Source organism: Garra rufa, unplaced genomic scaffold (assembly GCF_049309525.1).
Source record: "Garra rufa unplaced genomic scaffold, GarRuf1.0 hap1_unplaced_363, whole genome shotgun sequence".
Taxonomy (NCBI): Eukaryota; Metazoa; Chordata; class Actinopteri; order Cypriniformes; family Cyprinidae; genus Garra; species Garra rufa.
Window position 1 is genome coordinate 1 of NW_027394630.1, and position 14,784 is coordinate 14,784.

Here is a 14,784-nt window from a genome sequence, read left to right on the forward strand (position 1 = left end):
TTACTTCTACTTCTATATATATATATAAACTGATGCTAAATAACGTGAAACATTCAGTAGTTCAACAGATAGCCTAGTTTATACAATACCATTTATGCAACTTTTCCCAGTCAAGTTTACTGCCATCTCCTGGTCATCTTAAACTATAAAGTCCTCCAAGTCCACACTGTTTACCTTCTTCCGCATTATCAGAGAAAGCGAAAAGACATACATTCAGTCTTGAAAACATCCACGTGTCACTTAACGTTTTAGATATAAAACAACCGGAAAAATAATTGTTTTTATGTGTTATAATAAGTCCATTTCTACAGGTTCGCCGTTTCTTCAGTGAAAGTCTGTTTCTGTTTCCAGTTCCTGCTTCTGGATGAATGCAGAACTATTACAAAGGTGAGATACGCGTTTTTGTGTTTCTTTATCATGTTTATAAACTACACATGAACGTTGTAGTATTTATTTGTTTAATTATTTGGTGAAAGTCACGTCTGACTAGTCATTTCAGACTTCGCTCTTTAAAGAAAGCATTCGATGAGTCATTAAACATTTCATTGGGATTAGAGTCTTAATATACTATTAAACTATCTTTTATGATCAAGTCACTGCAACTAACCTAACACGGAATGTTCTTAGAACCTAAGCTAACGTTCTGGTAAAGTTCTTGCAAAGTTATAAACAAGTTTTTCTAGTACGAAAGCTGACGTGGTTTTACTACAAATAAAACCAAAAAAAACATTGTTACTATAGTTAAACCATGTAATCACAAATTAAGCATGGTTTTGCTACACTAACCATAGTTTATGGACTATATACAACGATATTACAAAGGTACGCCAAAGAAAAATAATGTAAAACATAATTTTACCAATTTGTATATGCCCAAAAAAACGTGGTTTTACCATGGTACATGCCCAAAAACAGTTTTATCAGGGAATGTGCCCAAAAACATGGTTTTACCTTGGCACTTGCCCAATAAACATATTATTACCAAAGTACATGCAAAAAACAAAAACAAAAAACAAACATGGTATTACCAAGCTACATGCTACAAAACATGGTATTTCCATGGCATATACCCAAAAAACATGGTTTTCCCAGGGTATATACACCATAAACATGGTTTTCCATGGTGCATGCCCAAAAAACATGGTATTACCGAGGCATACGCCCAAAAAACATGGTAGCTCTCATGCCAATTTAATATTGAATCTTTAAATTAAATTGTTTTTAGGCATTCACCATTGGTAATATCATGTTTTTTTGGGGCATATACCTTGGTAATACCATGTTTTTTGGGCATGCACCATGGTAAAACCATGTTTTTTGTGCATATGCCATGGTAATTTCATGTTTTGGCATACAGTACCTTGTAATACCATGTTTTTTGGACATAAGCCATTGTAAAACTATATTATGGCATGTATTAAGGTAAAAAAAATATGTCTAAAAACATTTTAGACATAAAACCATGGTTTTTCTGCATCTACAATGGTAATATCATGTTTTTGTTGCATGTACCTTGGTAAAACCATGTTTTTTGGCATATACCATGATAAAATGTTTTGTTTTTGTTTGTTTTTTGGGGGGGGGGTTCTATGCAATATACCTTGATAAAACAATGTTTGTACATTATTATTCTGTAGTGTACCTTTGTAATATCATTTTTAAATAAATATAGTCCATAGCACTATGGCTTTACCATGGTATATGCCCACAAAACATGATATCACCATAGTACATGCCCAAAAAAGTATGGTATTACCAAGGTATGTGCCCAAAAACATGGTATTACCATGTTAGAGGTACAAAAACATGGCTTTACAAGGATACGTATCCAAAAACCATGGTATTACCAGGGTATGTGCCCAAAAAATATGGTATTACCAATGATAAATTCCTAAAAAGCATGCTATTACCAGGTTAGATGCACAAAAACATGGCTTTCCCATTATATATGCCCCCAAAAACATATTACCAGGGTATGTGCCCAAAAATATGGTATTACCAATGGTACATGCCTAAAAAATGTGCTATTATCATGTTACATGCACAAAAACATGGTATTATCAATGGTACATGCCCAAAAACATGGCATTACTATGTTAGATGCACAAAACATGGTATTACCAATGGTACATGCACAAAAACATGACTTTACCATGGTATATGCCCCAAAACATGGTTTTACCAGGATGCATGCCCAAAAACCATGGTATTACCAATGTGTATGCCCAAAAAACAAGGGATTGCCAATGATACATTCCTAAAAAAAAGATGCTATTTACCAGGTTAGATGCACAAAAACTTGGCTTTACCGTGATATATGCACAAAAAACATGACATTACCAGGGTATGTGCCCCAAAAATATGGTATTGCCAATGGTACATGCCTAAAAAATGCTATTATCATGTTAGATGCACAAAAACACAGCTTTACCATGGTACATGCCTAAAAACCATTCTTTTACCATGCTACCTTTCAAGATTCAATTCCAAATTGGTGTGAGAGCCGATTACCATGTTAAATGCACAAAAACATGGATTTAACATGGTATATGCCCAAAAAACATGGTTTTACCAGGATGTATACCCAAAAGCCATGGTATTACCAATGGTACATGCCTAAAAACTGTGGTTATTCAAATGATAATCAATACGCCAAAAACATGGTTACTATACTTTTACTATAATAAAACCATTATTAATTTTCGCAAGGGTAAGTTATTAGACGTTTTGAAAGTTCTGCAAAGATTCATGAATAACGTGTTCATAACTTAATGGGAACGTTAGCAAAACATTCTTTGAACATATTTTGTTAGCTGAGGAAATATTACTATTAATATTGAAATCGTCTCATAAATTTCTTTTTGTTTCTTTCAGCTTTAAGGAGCTCACGCTCATCTAAGTGACTTCAGATTGAACGGAATGGCTTGAACATGTCATATGAGAGCCCATATTCACGTACGATTGCCCGTATTCCCATAAACAATGGCGGACGGAGGAGTAGACCTCAAGGATCAAGGATTCACAAATCTCGCCAAGGCCTTTGAGATCATTTCCCGGGCTGGCCAGGAACGATGGCTCAGTCTGACGTTTAAAATGGTCCAAACGCCGGCAGAGGAACTGGTGAACGCCATGTGCTTGCTTCTCCTAAAGAAGTATACAGAGGCGCATGCTAAGCTAATGGCTAGGGGTGACAGCACCATTGAAAAATACTTGGCCGAAATGGTCAAAATGCACGGAGAACGGTACAGTAGCCACATTGGTGGTTTTAACCCAACTGACGCCAATACATTATTGGATATCGCAAGAATTTTCGCCGTTTTGGTTCAGGAGAGATTGTGCGACAAGTCGCTACGCGATCAAGCATACCGCAAAGCTCTTGCGTCAAGCAGAACAGCTGGTTTGCTATCTTTAGACGTTGAGGAGGAAGTAAAGCAAGTCTGTGGGCCTGACGTTATCAATGAATCCAACACCGAACTTCCCACCGAAACGTACAATCTAACTTCGCAAGAGCGAAACGATAGTTCTCCATCATCTCAGCAATCAAGTTCACGATATAGTCTCGAAATTAGCTTGCCATCTGCTACAGAATCAAATATGAAAGAATCAAAGCCGTTGAGTCTACGAACGCCAACAGATAGCGAAACTACAACCAATCGAGACCAACTACGACAATGTCATAATAAATCAACAAATGTTTGCGCAAAGAACCAGCTACCGACAACGGACGTCAGTGATGCCCGCAACGGGAGCGCCCAACTTGTAACATCCAAAAACACAAATCTCGATTTTTCGTCCACTCCAAACAATGGCGACAAACTTAAGGCTCAACCACTAAGCGCTAACGATTACAAACCGATGACTCAACCGAACTCAACCCTACTGAGCGAAAGCGACGTCGAAGAAACGTTCTACGACTTTGTGATCCTACACGAAGCCGACGACGCAGACGAGGCACACAGACTCAGAGACAAACTTGAGCGAATCATCAGCGGAGTTGGCGCAACTTTTTCCGACGACTTTGCCGAAGCGGGAAGGTCGACGCTGCGATGTTTGGAGGATGCCATCGAGAATTCGGCGTTCACGCTGCTACTCCTCACCCAGAACTTCAACTCCAACCTCAGCGCGACCAGCGCTGATTCTGCGATAGTAAATTCGCTGGAAAACCACCACAAAATGAACTCTGTCATTCCGTTGCTGCCTCTCAAGAACCGCTTGTCGCGCAAAAGCTTTCCTTTGGTGCTCCAGACGAAAGTTCCTCTCGACGAAAGCAACAGAACATTTGAACGCAATGCCTCAAAAGCCATCGCGCCGGCAAAAGTGGCAGCTCAAAAGAAGATTTGGTTGGCCAAACAGCATTGCAAGAAACTAGTCGAGAAACAGAAGAGGCAACAAGAGGAGAACGCCGTAAATGCCGAGCTGCGACGAGAGGCAGAAAAATTAGCACGACTGAGACTAGGAAGTGAAATGCCACATAACATGTTTTATCCGCAATCTGCACCAATGCATCCACCTCCGCCGCATGGAGCGATGCATCTGCAACATGCCGAATGGCAGCAGCAGCAACAGCAGCCGTCGTACATCCACATCGAAAATGCGCAAAACGTTATGATCGGAAATCACTCGATGATGAATATTGACCATGCTAAAAACTCGGCAGATGAGCTTTGATTTTTAAACCTGGTGTTTAAGGTTGTTTTTAAACTGAACTGACCAATCAGAACTTTCTCTGGCTGACACTCTTTTGGAATGCCCAGGTTTGCTGACATCTGGTTGGCTGATGTGTGTTTGGGGGCGGGGTTTGGGAAAAGCCTGATGAGCAACTACAACTACCAACTTAAACAGGAGATAGTGTTTCATATCATTGTATTAATTCAACATTAGGGCTGTCGGTTTGCTGGTTTATGGTTCTCTCGTATTAATTTATAAGCTTAAATTCCATGTTCAAGATAATAATTCAATAATATTTAGAAAAACACAACCGTTTTTTTCTGTGGACAAAATGATAAATTATTCTGTATTACTGTGCTTGAGGGGAAATTTTTGAATAAAATAAGTGCATAAAATGTGTGCTTAGTGTATTTCTTTATCTATTGTTCTATCGTTCTATATTGTTCTCTCTATCATCTATCTATCGTTTGTCAATATATCTGTGTCTATCTATCTATCTATCTATCATCTATCTATCTATATTTGTCTATCGTTTGTCAATATATCTATCCAACTGTCTGTCTATCCGTCTGTCTGTCTATCTATCTATCTATCTATCTATCTATCTATCTATATTTGTCTATCGTTTGTCAATATATCTATCCAACTGTCTATCTATCTATCTATCTATCTATCTATCTATCTATCTATCTATCTATCTATCTATCTATCTATCTATCTATCTATCCAACTGTCTGTCTGTCTATCTATCTATCTATCTATCTATCTATCTATCCAACTGTCTGTCTATCTATCTATCTATCTATCTATCTATCTATCTATCTATCTATCTATCTATCATCTATCTATCTATATTTGTCTATCGTTTGTCAATATATCTATCCAACTGTCTGTCTATCCGTCTGTCTGTCTATCTATCTATCTATCTATCTATCTATCTATCTATCTATCTATCTATCTATCTATATTTGTCTATCGTTTGTCAATATATCTATCCAACTGTCTATCTATCTATCTATCTATCTATCTATCTATCTATCTATCTATCTATCTATCTATCCAACTGTCTGTCTGTCTATCTATCTATCTATCTATCTATCTATCTATCCAACTGTCTGTCTATCTATCTATCTATCTATCTATCTATCATCTATCTATCTATATTTGTCTATCGTTTGTCAATATATCTATCCAACTGTCTGTCTGTCTGTCTATCTATCTATCTATCTATCTATCTATCTATCTATCTATCTATCTATCTATCTATCTGTCTGTCTATCTATATATCTATCTATCTATCATCTATCTATCTATATTTGTCTGTCGTTTGTCAATATATCTATCCAACTGTCTGTCTATCTATCTATCATCTATCTATCTATATTTGTCTATCGTTTGTCAATATATCTATCCAACTGTCTGTCTGTCTGTCTATCTATCTATCTATCTATCTATCTATCTGTCTGTCTATCTATATATCTATCTATCTATCATCTATCTATCTATATTTGTCTGTCGTTTGTCAATATATCTATCCAACTGTCTGTCTATCTATCTGTCTATCTATCTATCTATCTATCTATCTATCATCTATCTATCTATATTTGTCTATCGTTTGTCAATATATCTATCCAACTGTCTGTCTATCTATCTGTCTATCTATCTATCTATCTATCTGTCTGTCTATCTATCTATCTATCTATCTATCTATCTATCTATCTATCTATCTATCTATCATCTATCTATCTATATTTGTCTATCATTTGTCAATATATCTATCCAACTGTCTGTCTATCCATCTATCTATATTTGTCTATCGTTTGTCAATATATCTATCCAATTGCCTATCTATCTGTCTATCTATCTATCTATCTATCTATCATCTATCTATCTATATTTGTCTATCGTTTGTCAATATATCTATCCAACTGTCTGTCTATCCATCTATCTATATTTGTCTATCGTTTGTCAATATATCTATCCAAATGTCTGTCTATCCATCTATCTATCTATCTATCTATCTATCTATCTATCTATCTATCTATCTATCTATCTATCTATCTATCTATCTATCTATCTATCTATATTTGTCTATCGTTTGTCAATATATCTATCCAAATGTCTGTCTATCCAACTGTCTGTCTATCTATCTGTCTATCTATCTATCTATCTATCTATCTATCTATCTATCTATCTATATTTGTCTATCGTTTGTCAATATATCTATCCAACTGTCTGTCTATCCATCTATCTATATTTGTCTATCGTTTGTCAATATATCTATCCAACTGTCTGTCTGTCTATCTATCTATCTATCTATCTATCTATCTATCTATCTATCTATCTATCTATCTATCTAACTATATTATTCTGTCTATCTGTCAATCTATCTATTTATATCTATCTAGCGTTCTCAGTATCTATCAAATACCTATCTATCAATATTGCTCTCTCTCTATCCATCTATCTGTCTATCTGTCTAATTATAATCTATTTATCTATTGTTCTATATTGTTCACTCTATCATCTATTTATCTATCTATAATTGTTATCTCCATTTATCTATCTATAATATATTTATCGTTCTATCATGCTATCTATCGTTCTATATTGTTCTTTCTATCTGTATGTCTGTCTGTCCATCTATGATTGTGCCAATGTAATTAATAATTATTAATAAAATTAAAAAATAAAATTAATAACAATGATATATACATGCACGCATAACATAACATATATAATGTAAATTCCATAGAATGCATCTATGAACATGTTGTGAGATGTCAGAGAGCAGGCGCCTGTTCATTGGCTGCTCCCTGACGTCGCCCCTCCCCCGGAACTGCGTCGCAAGGTCACCAACCAAACAGGTCACTCGCAGCGCTTCCAAGATGGCGGCCTCCTTGTGTCAGTGTTACCAGGTGAGTTTCTCATTTAATCCGTTTATTAAGTGTTCATCAACAGCGCGATTGATACCGGTATGATAAACACAGTGTTCACGATTAGAGCAGCACGGGTTCGCGCTTGGTTCACTAGAAACGCGCGTGTTTAATGCAGAAATGTGAATAGAATGAACAGTCATGCTTATGAAACATGATTCTGGCTGAAGGAACATTACATATTACTAAAACATAACAAACGAAGCTCTTAAATCATATTAGTTATGTATAAAGCACAAAAAATGCTAAGCAGATATTGATTATTGTGTTTAGACCTCTTAAGCATAAACTACCATGGTTTTACCATGGCTTTTGGACATGTACCATGGTATCCTTTAGAGAAGCATGTGAGATTTATGAAATGTTAATAATTTATGTATAATACCTTGTTTGGAAGTATCTAAGAATGTTTATCTGTGACCAGACTGTCATTAAATGTTGTTGTTCCATAATAATTATGGAAATATCGTATTTTTTATGTATGTTTTTCTCTTCAGCTGTGGTTCAGGAGAAGTTCTGCACTTTTAGTCGCTCGTCAGTATGCTTCATTATACGACAGAGCTCATGTGTACAGGATATGTGGCCCGGCGGCCGCCACGGCACAGGTTAGTGTTCAACATCATTGGTTTCTTGGAGAAATGTGTGATTTTTACACAGTTTTTCACATGCATATGATCTGCAGACTAGGTTTATGTCCTCCGGTGGCGGCCGGAAGGGCTTCCTGGGAGAGTTTCTAGACAATCTCAAGCAGGAACTCAGCAAGAACAAGGAGATGAAGGAGAACATCAAGAAGTTTCGTGAGGAGGCCAAAAAACTAGAGGAATCGGAAGCCCTCAAGCAAGCCAGGAGGAAATATGTAAGATTTTGTGTTTAACGTTATTCTAAAATAGCCAAATGCATCATCGCTCCATCGTGAAATTGTGTTTTTGTGGGTGTCTTCCAGAAAACCATCGAGTCTGAAACAGTTAAAACTTCTGAAGTGTTGAAGAAAACATTCGGGACGTTATCAGACACGGTGAAGGAGGTGAGTGTAATTAACGCTGATTTTAGGGTGTTCCAGCACATCTTGACATGCAATTTTTCTCATTTCAGAGCACATTTATATTTATGTATTCATTAAACGTGTAGAGATTTGCATAAGTGCTGAACGTTATGTTTCTGCAAAGTGCAAAGGATTACGTTGCAAAATAAAGTGTATACAACATGTATTATTTAAGGCAGTACAGGCAAGAACATCGTTTTTTTCAGTATAACTGAGATAGTAATATAGTTGTTATTAATGTTTAAATCTTTTTTTATTTTTATAGTAGTAATAGTAATTTTTTTGTGCGTTTTTGTAAGTTTTTTCTTTTTATATAGTTTTTATCAATATTAGTTTTAAGTCTTTTAGTGCAGAAAGTTAAACAATTCAACTGAGAAGTTTATTTCAGTTACTTTTTATTTTATTTCAAGTAATGAACATGTATATGAATATTTTTTTAGTTTTAATGAGCTTGGGTCAATTTTGAGAATTGGTCATAACATGTTCTATTTCAGACTAGTAGAAGAAAAACTGAAAATACACTTTTTTAAATTGTTTATTTTGTTGCACTTTATATATTTACGTCTGTAGATTTCTTGTACAATATGTATCTTATAAGACATTAGTTTTTTTCTCTATTTAAGCTGCACTTACATACACCAAATTTTACAGTTTTATTCCTTTCTATATTCTGAAGGTTTTCACTGAAGGGTTTGTTCATATATCATTTGTATGATTTCATTATTGCACTATATATTTGCATCTGTAGATTTCATTTATAGTATATCTGATTTTTTTTTTTTCTCTATTACATCAGCACTTACATACACCAAATTTTACAGTTTTATTCCTATCTATATTCTGAAGGTTTTCACTGAAGGGTTTGTTCATATATAATTTGTATGATTTCATTATTGCACTATATATTTGCATCTGTAGATTTCATTTATAGTATATCTGATTTTTTATTTTTTTTTCTCTATTACATCAGCACTTACATGCACCAAATTTTACAGTTTTATTCCTATCTATATTCTGAAGGTTTTCACTGAAGGGTTTGTTCATATATCATTTGTATGATTTCATTATTGCACTATATATTTGCATCTGTAGATTTCATTTATAGTATATCTGATTTTTTTTTTTTCTCTATTACATCAGCACTTACATACACCAAATTTTACAGTTTTATTCCTATCTATATTCTGAAGGTTTTCACTGAAGGGTTTGTTCATATATCATTTGTATGATTTCATTATTGCACTATATATTTGCATCTGTAGATTTCATTTATAGTATATCTGATTTTTTATTTTTTTTCTCTATTACATCAGCACTTACATACACCAAATTTTACAGTTTTATTCCTATCTATATTCTGAAGGTTTTCACTGAAGGGTTTGTTCATATATCATTTGTATGATTTTATTATTGCACTATATATTTGCATCTGTAGATTTCATTTATAATATATCAGATTTTTTTTAGTTTTTTCTCTATTTCAGCAGCACTTACATACACCAAATTTTACAGTTTTATTCCTATCTATATTCTGAAGGTTTTTACTGAAGGGTTTGTTCATATATCATTTGTATGATTTTATTATTGCACTATATATTTGCATCTGTAGATCTTAATTACAGTATATCTTGAAAGGTGACTTCCTCAAAATAAGTTTGTTTCTCCACTTCAGTAGCACTTTCATGCACCAAATTTAACAGTTTTATTCCTGTCCATATTAAAAAGGTTTTAAAGTGGGTTTTTTTATATATTATTTGCAAGGTTTTATTATTGCAATTGATCTATTTTCATCTACAGATTTCTGTTCAAAATTATAATTTTTCCCCCACTTTTTTCCACTTTTCTCCACTTGGCACTTACAAACACCAAATTTTACAGTTTTATTCCTGTCTATATTCTAAAGATTTTTACTGTGGGTTTTTTTCACAAATCATTCACCAGTTTTTTTTTTTTTTTTTACAGCCTTTTATTTCTAAAAACATAGTCAAAAAAAAAAAAAAAAAAAAATATATATATATATATATATATATATATTTCTGATTTATGATGTGATTAAAAAGAGCTATCCAAAATCCCTTCAGTAAAAATATTTGACTTTAATATGTCAACAAAGTCGAACAAGTTTGTTATGGAAATTTTTTATTTTAAACTAGTGTATATTTAATAACCTAATACCTCATGTGCATATGCATAACATTGTGGGGAAACTTGTATTACAAAAATTGTTTGTAAACTTTTTCAATAGTTTATTTTGTTGCACTTTGCCGATTTGCATCTGTAGATTTTATTTACAATATAAATCTTATGGGGTGATTTCCTCAAAAATGAGTTTTTTCTCCATTTCAGTACCACTTACGTACACCAAATTTTACAGTTTTATTCCCATTTATATTCGGAAGGTTTTTACTGAAGGGTTTGTTCATATACAATTTGCATGGTTTTATTTTTGCACTTTATCTATTTTGCATCTGTAGGTTTCAATTACATTGTATATCTTGAAAGGTGATTTCCTCAAAATGAGTTTGTTTCTCCACTTCAGTAGCACTTACACACACCAAATTTTACAGTTTTATTCCCATCTGTGTTCTAAAGGTTTATACTAAGGGGTTTGTTCATATATCATTTGCATGGTTTTATTTTTGCACTTTATTATTTTGCATCTGTAGAACTCAATTACAGTATGTATCTTGAAAGGTGATTTCATCAAAATGAGTTTATTCCTCCACTTCAGTAGCGCTTACATACACTAAATTTTACAGTTTTATTCCCATCTATATTCTAAAGGTTTTTACTGAAGGTATTTTTCTACAATGCTAAAATTATGGTTTTATTGTTGCACTTTATCTATTTGCGTCTGTAGATCTACAAATACAATATATATCTTGAGAGGTGATTTCCTCAAAATAAATTTGTTTCTCCAAGGTGATTTCTTTGAAATTAGATTTTTCTCAACTTCTGTAGCACTTACATGCACCAAATTTTACAGTTTTATTCCTGTCTATATTCTGAAGATTTTTAATGTGGGTTTTTTTCATATATTGTTTGCATAATTTAATTTTGCACTTTAACTATTTGCCTCTGTAATTTTCAATTACAATATACATCTTGAAAGGTGATTTCCTCAAAATAATTTATTTTCTCTTCTTCAGTAGCACTTACATACACCAAATTTTACAGTTTTATTCCTATCTATATTCTGAAGGTTTTTACTGAAGGGTTTGTTCATATAACATTTGCATGGTTTTATTTTTACACTTTATCTATTTGCGTCTGGAGATTTCAATTATAGTATATATCTTGAAAGGAGATTTCCTCAAAATGAGTTTGTTTCTCCACTACAGTAGCACTTACAAGCACCAAAATTTACCGTTTTATTTCTGTTCATATTCTGAAGGTTTTTACAGTGGGGTTTTTCATATATTATTTGCAAGGTTTTATTTTTGCACTTTATCTATTTGCATCTATAAATTTCAATCACCGTTTTTGTCTTGAAAGGTGATTTTCTCAAAATAAGTTTGTTTGTCCAATTCAGCAGCACTTACATACACCAAATTTTACAGTTTGAAGGGTTTGTTCATATATAATTTGCATGGTTTTATTATTGTACTTTATCTAATTGCATTTGTAGATTTCAATGAGAATACGAATACGAAATGAGATTTTTCTCAACTTCTGTAGAATTTACATGCACCAAATTTTACGGTTTTATTCCTATCTATGTTCTGAAGATTTCTACTGAAGGATTTGTTTATATATCAATCACCTGTTTTTTTTTTGTTTGTTTTTTCAATATTTATTCATAAAAACTAATTTATCTGTCTGTTGACAGTATTTTTTGATTTATGATGTAATAAAAAGAGATATCCAAAATTCCTTAGGTAGAAACCTTTGACTCTGATATGTCAACAAAATAAAACAAGAATTTTGAACCTGGACTTACAGATTTCTGCCCTGGAAATGTTTGAAATAAATGTATATTAAATTAGGTAATGCCTCATGTGCATATTTAAACATAACATTGTGAAAAACTATTCCAAAAAAATTGTTTGCAATTCTTAATGTAATCAAAATGTAAAGTGATGTGCATAACAGCTCAATGTTGTTGTCATTCAATACATTTTGCGTTATTGTAACGCTGTGCAAGGCATTATTTATAATACATTTATAAAATACTTTAGGAACTGATTCATGCTGATTCTGTGCATTTCTCCTCAGGGTTTGGAAGAGGTCAGCCGTACGGACATCGGAAAGAAAATCAAAGAAGGCATGGAGGAAGCGGCCAAAACTGCCAAACAGTCAGCAGAGACTGTGTCTAAAGGTGGAGAAAAAATAGGGAAGACTGGAGCCTTTCGGGCGATATCACAGGTCAGTATCATGATATGAGTTGTCAAATTAAAAAAATGCTGTTTATGCCATAAGCAGTGAACTATTTGACTTTTTTCTTCATGTATGTTGTTAAAAGTGGCATATGAAATGCATCTATATTTTTAAATCTTGTTGTTTTTAGGGCGTCGAGAGCGTCAAGAAGGAGATCGGTGACCTCGGACAGATGGGCCCATACCGGCCGCCCACCAAACTGAGGAAGAGGAGCGAATTCTCTTCGAAGACAGGAAGCGCGGATGCCAAAGTCTTCGAGGCAAATGAGTAGGTCACTTCAGTGGGCTAATATGATGACCAGATGTTTATGTTAAGAAGAATGTATATTGTTGCATATTACATAGAAAAATGAAAATTCAATATACCAAACAAAATATTATAGAATATATTTAGTAGTTACAATTAATATTTAGTTATATTTAATAATATTATTATAAATGTCACTACCTGCCAAATTATTTTAGCTTCTGAAATGTCATAGAAAATGTGATATACTTAAATAACTGAATAAACTAAAATATATACTTACTATTGATATACTGAAATAACTAAAAGTAAAACTGAAATGAAACTATATAGAAACTAAATTTCTTACTTAAGCATTTAATAATTAATGTTTTTCAAGGCATTTTTTAAACATTTTTCTTTTTCTCTTTCAAAGGGAGGCGATGGGTGTTGTGCTGCACAAGGACTCTAAGTGGTATCAGCAGTGGAAGGACTTCAAGGACAACAATGTTGTTTTTAACAGTGAGTTTGACTGAAATGCTCATGTGTGATCAATAGATGGTGCTGTGCTGCAGGGATCTGCTGTATGTTCACAGCTGCTCTGTTAAGGAGATGCTCTGGATATTAGTTGGTAGTTATGTGTCGTTGTAGAGCTCACAGCATCAATTAGAGGCTCGTTAAGCGCAGTGATAATGAGGCTCAGTAACGAGCAGCCACAACTCGTTGGCTTAGAGACTGTGTTTCCTTAATGACCGAATGCTTTTTGTGTTGACTGAAGCATGATGCGACATAGATGTTTTTAGTCATGATTGTTGTACTGAGAGAGGGCCTCACAATATGTGCCGCGTTTGTATCCTGAGTCATTTCTTTTGCTTTCCTCCTCCAGGGATCTTTGAGATGAAGATGAAGTACGATGAGAGTGACAACGCCTTCATCAGAGCGTCCCGCGCCGTCACTGACAAAATGACTGACATCATCGGTAAAAACACCACTGCATTTCTGCTTACACTTATAGATAGATAGATAGATAGATATGCATGGATAGACAATTGGATAAATACAATGAAAAACAGATGGATGGATATAAATGGATAGACAGTTGAATAGATAAAATATACAGACAAATAATGGATAGATGATAGATGGATAGACAGTTGGATACATTGATGGATGGATGGATGGATGGATGGATGGATGGATGGATGGATGGATGGATGGATAGATGGATAGATAGATAGATGGATGGATAGATAGATGGATAGATGGATGGATGGATGGATAGATAGATAGATAGATAGATAGATAGATAGATAGATAGATAGATAGATAGATAGATAGATAGATAGATGGATAGATGGATGGATAGACAGATGGATAGACGGATGGATGGATGGATGGATGGATGGATAGATAGATGGATGGATAGATAGATAGATAGATAGATAGATAGATAGATAGATAGATAGATAGATAGATAGATAGATAGATAGATAGATAGATTGATAAATTATATAGATATGAATGAATAGACGAATA

The 14,784-nt window shown here is 33.8% G+C and overlaps 2 protein-coding genes across 2 annotated transcripts; both read left to right on the top strand.

Moving 5' to 3' along the window:
• The first annotated feature begins 174 nt into the window (after positions 1-174).
• Positions 175-5,051, top strand: ticam1 (TIR domain containing adaptor molecule 1). Its single transcript, XM_073832937.1, has 2 exons — positions 175-387; positions 2,875-5,051. The coding sequence occupies exon 2, from the start codon at positions 2,983-2,985 to the stop codon at positions 4,666-4,668; it is 1,686 nt and encodes a 561-aa protein (XP_073689038.1). The 5' UTR covers positions 175-387; positions 2,875-2,982; the 3' UTR covers positions 4,669-5,051.
• A 2,494-nt stretch (positions 5,052-7,545) lies between these two features.
• Positions 7,546-14,227, top strand: timm44 (translocase of inner mitochondrial membrane 44 homolog (yeast); the record flags this gene model as incomplete). Its single annotated transcript, XM_073832936.1, has 8 exons — positions 7,546-7,586; positions 8,102-8,209; positions 8,287-8,460; positions 8,548-8,628; positions 12,862-13,011; positions 13,154-13,290; positions 13,685-13,770; positions 14,135-14,227. Coding segments are annotated over exons 1-8 (859 nt in total), but the record flags the coding sequence as incomplete, so codon positions are not given.
• Between the last annotated feature and the right edge of the window lie 557 nt (positions 14,228-14,784).

Bases quoted from the DNA above. Each gene is read 5' to 3' on its own strand.
- ticam1 (XM_073832937.1), top strand. From the start codon at position 2,983: ATGGCGGACGGAGGAGTAGACCTCAAGGATCAAGGATTCACAAATCTC.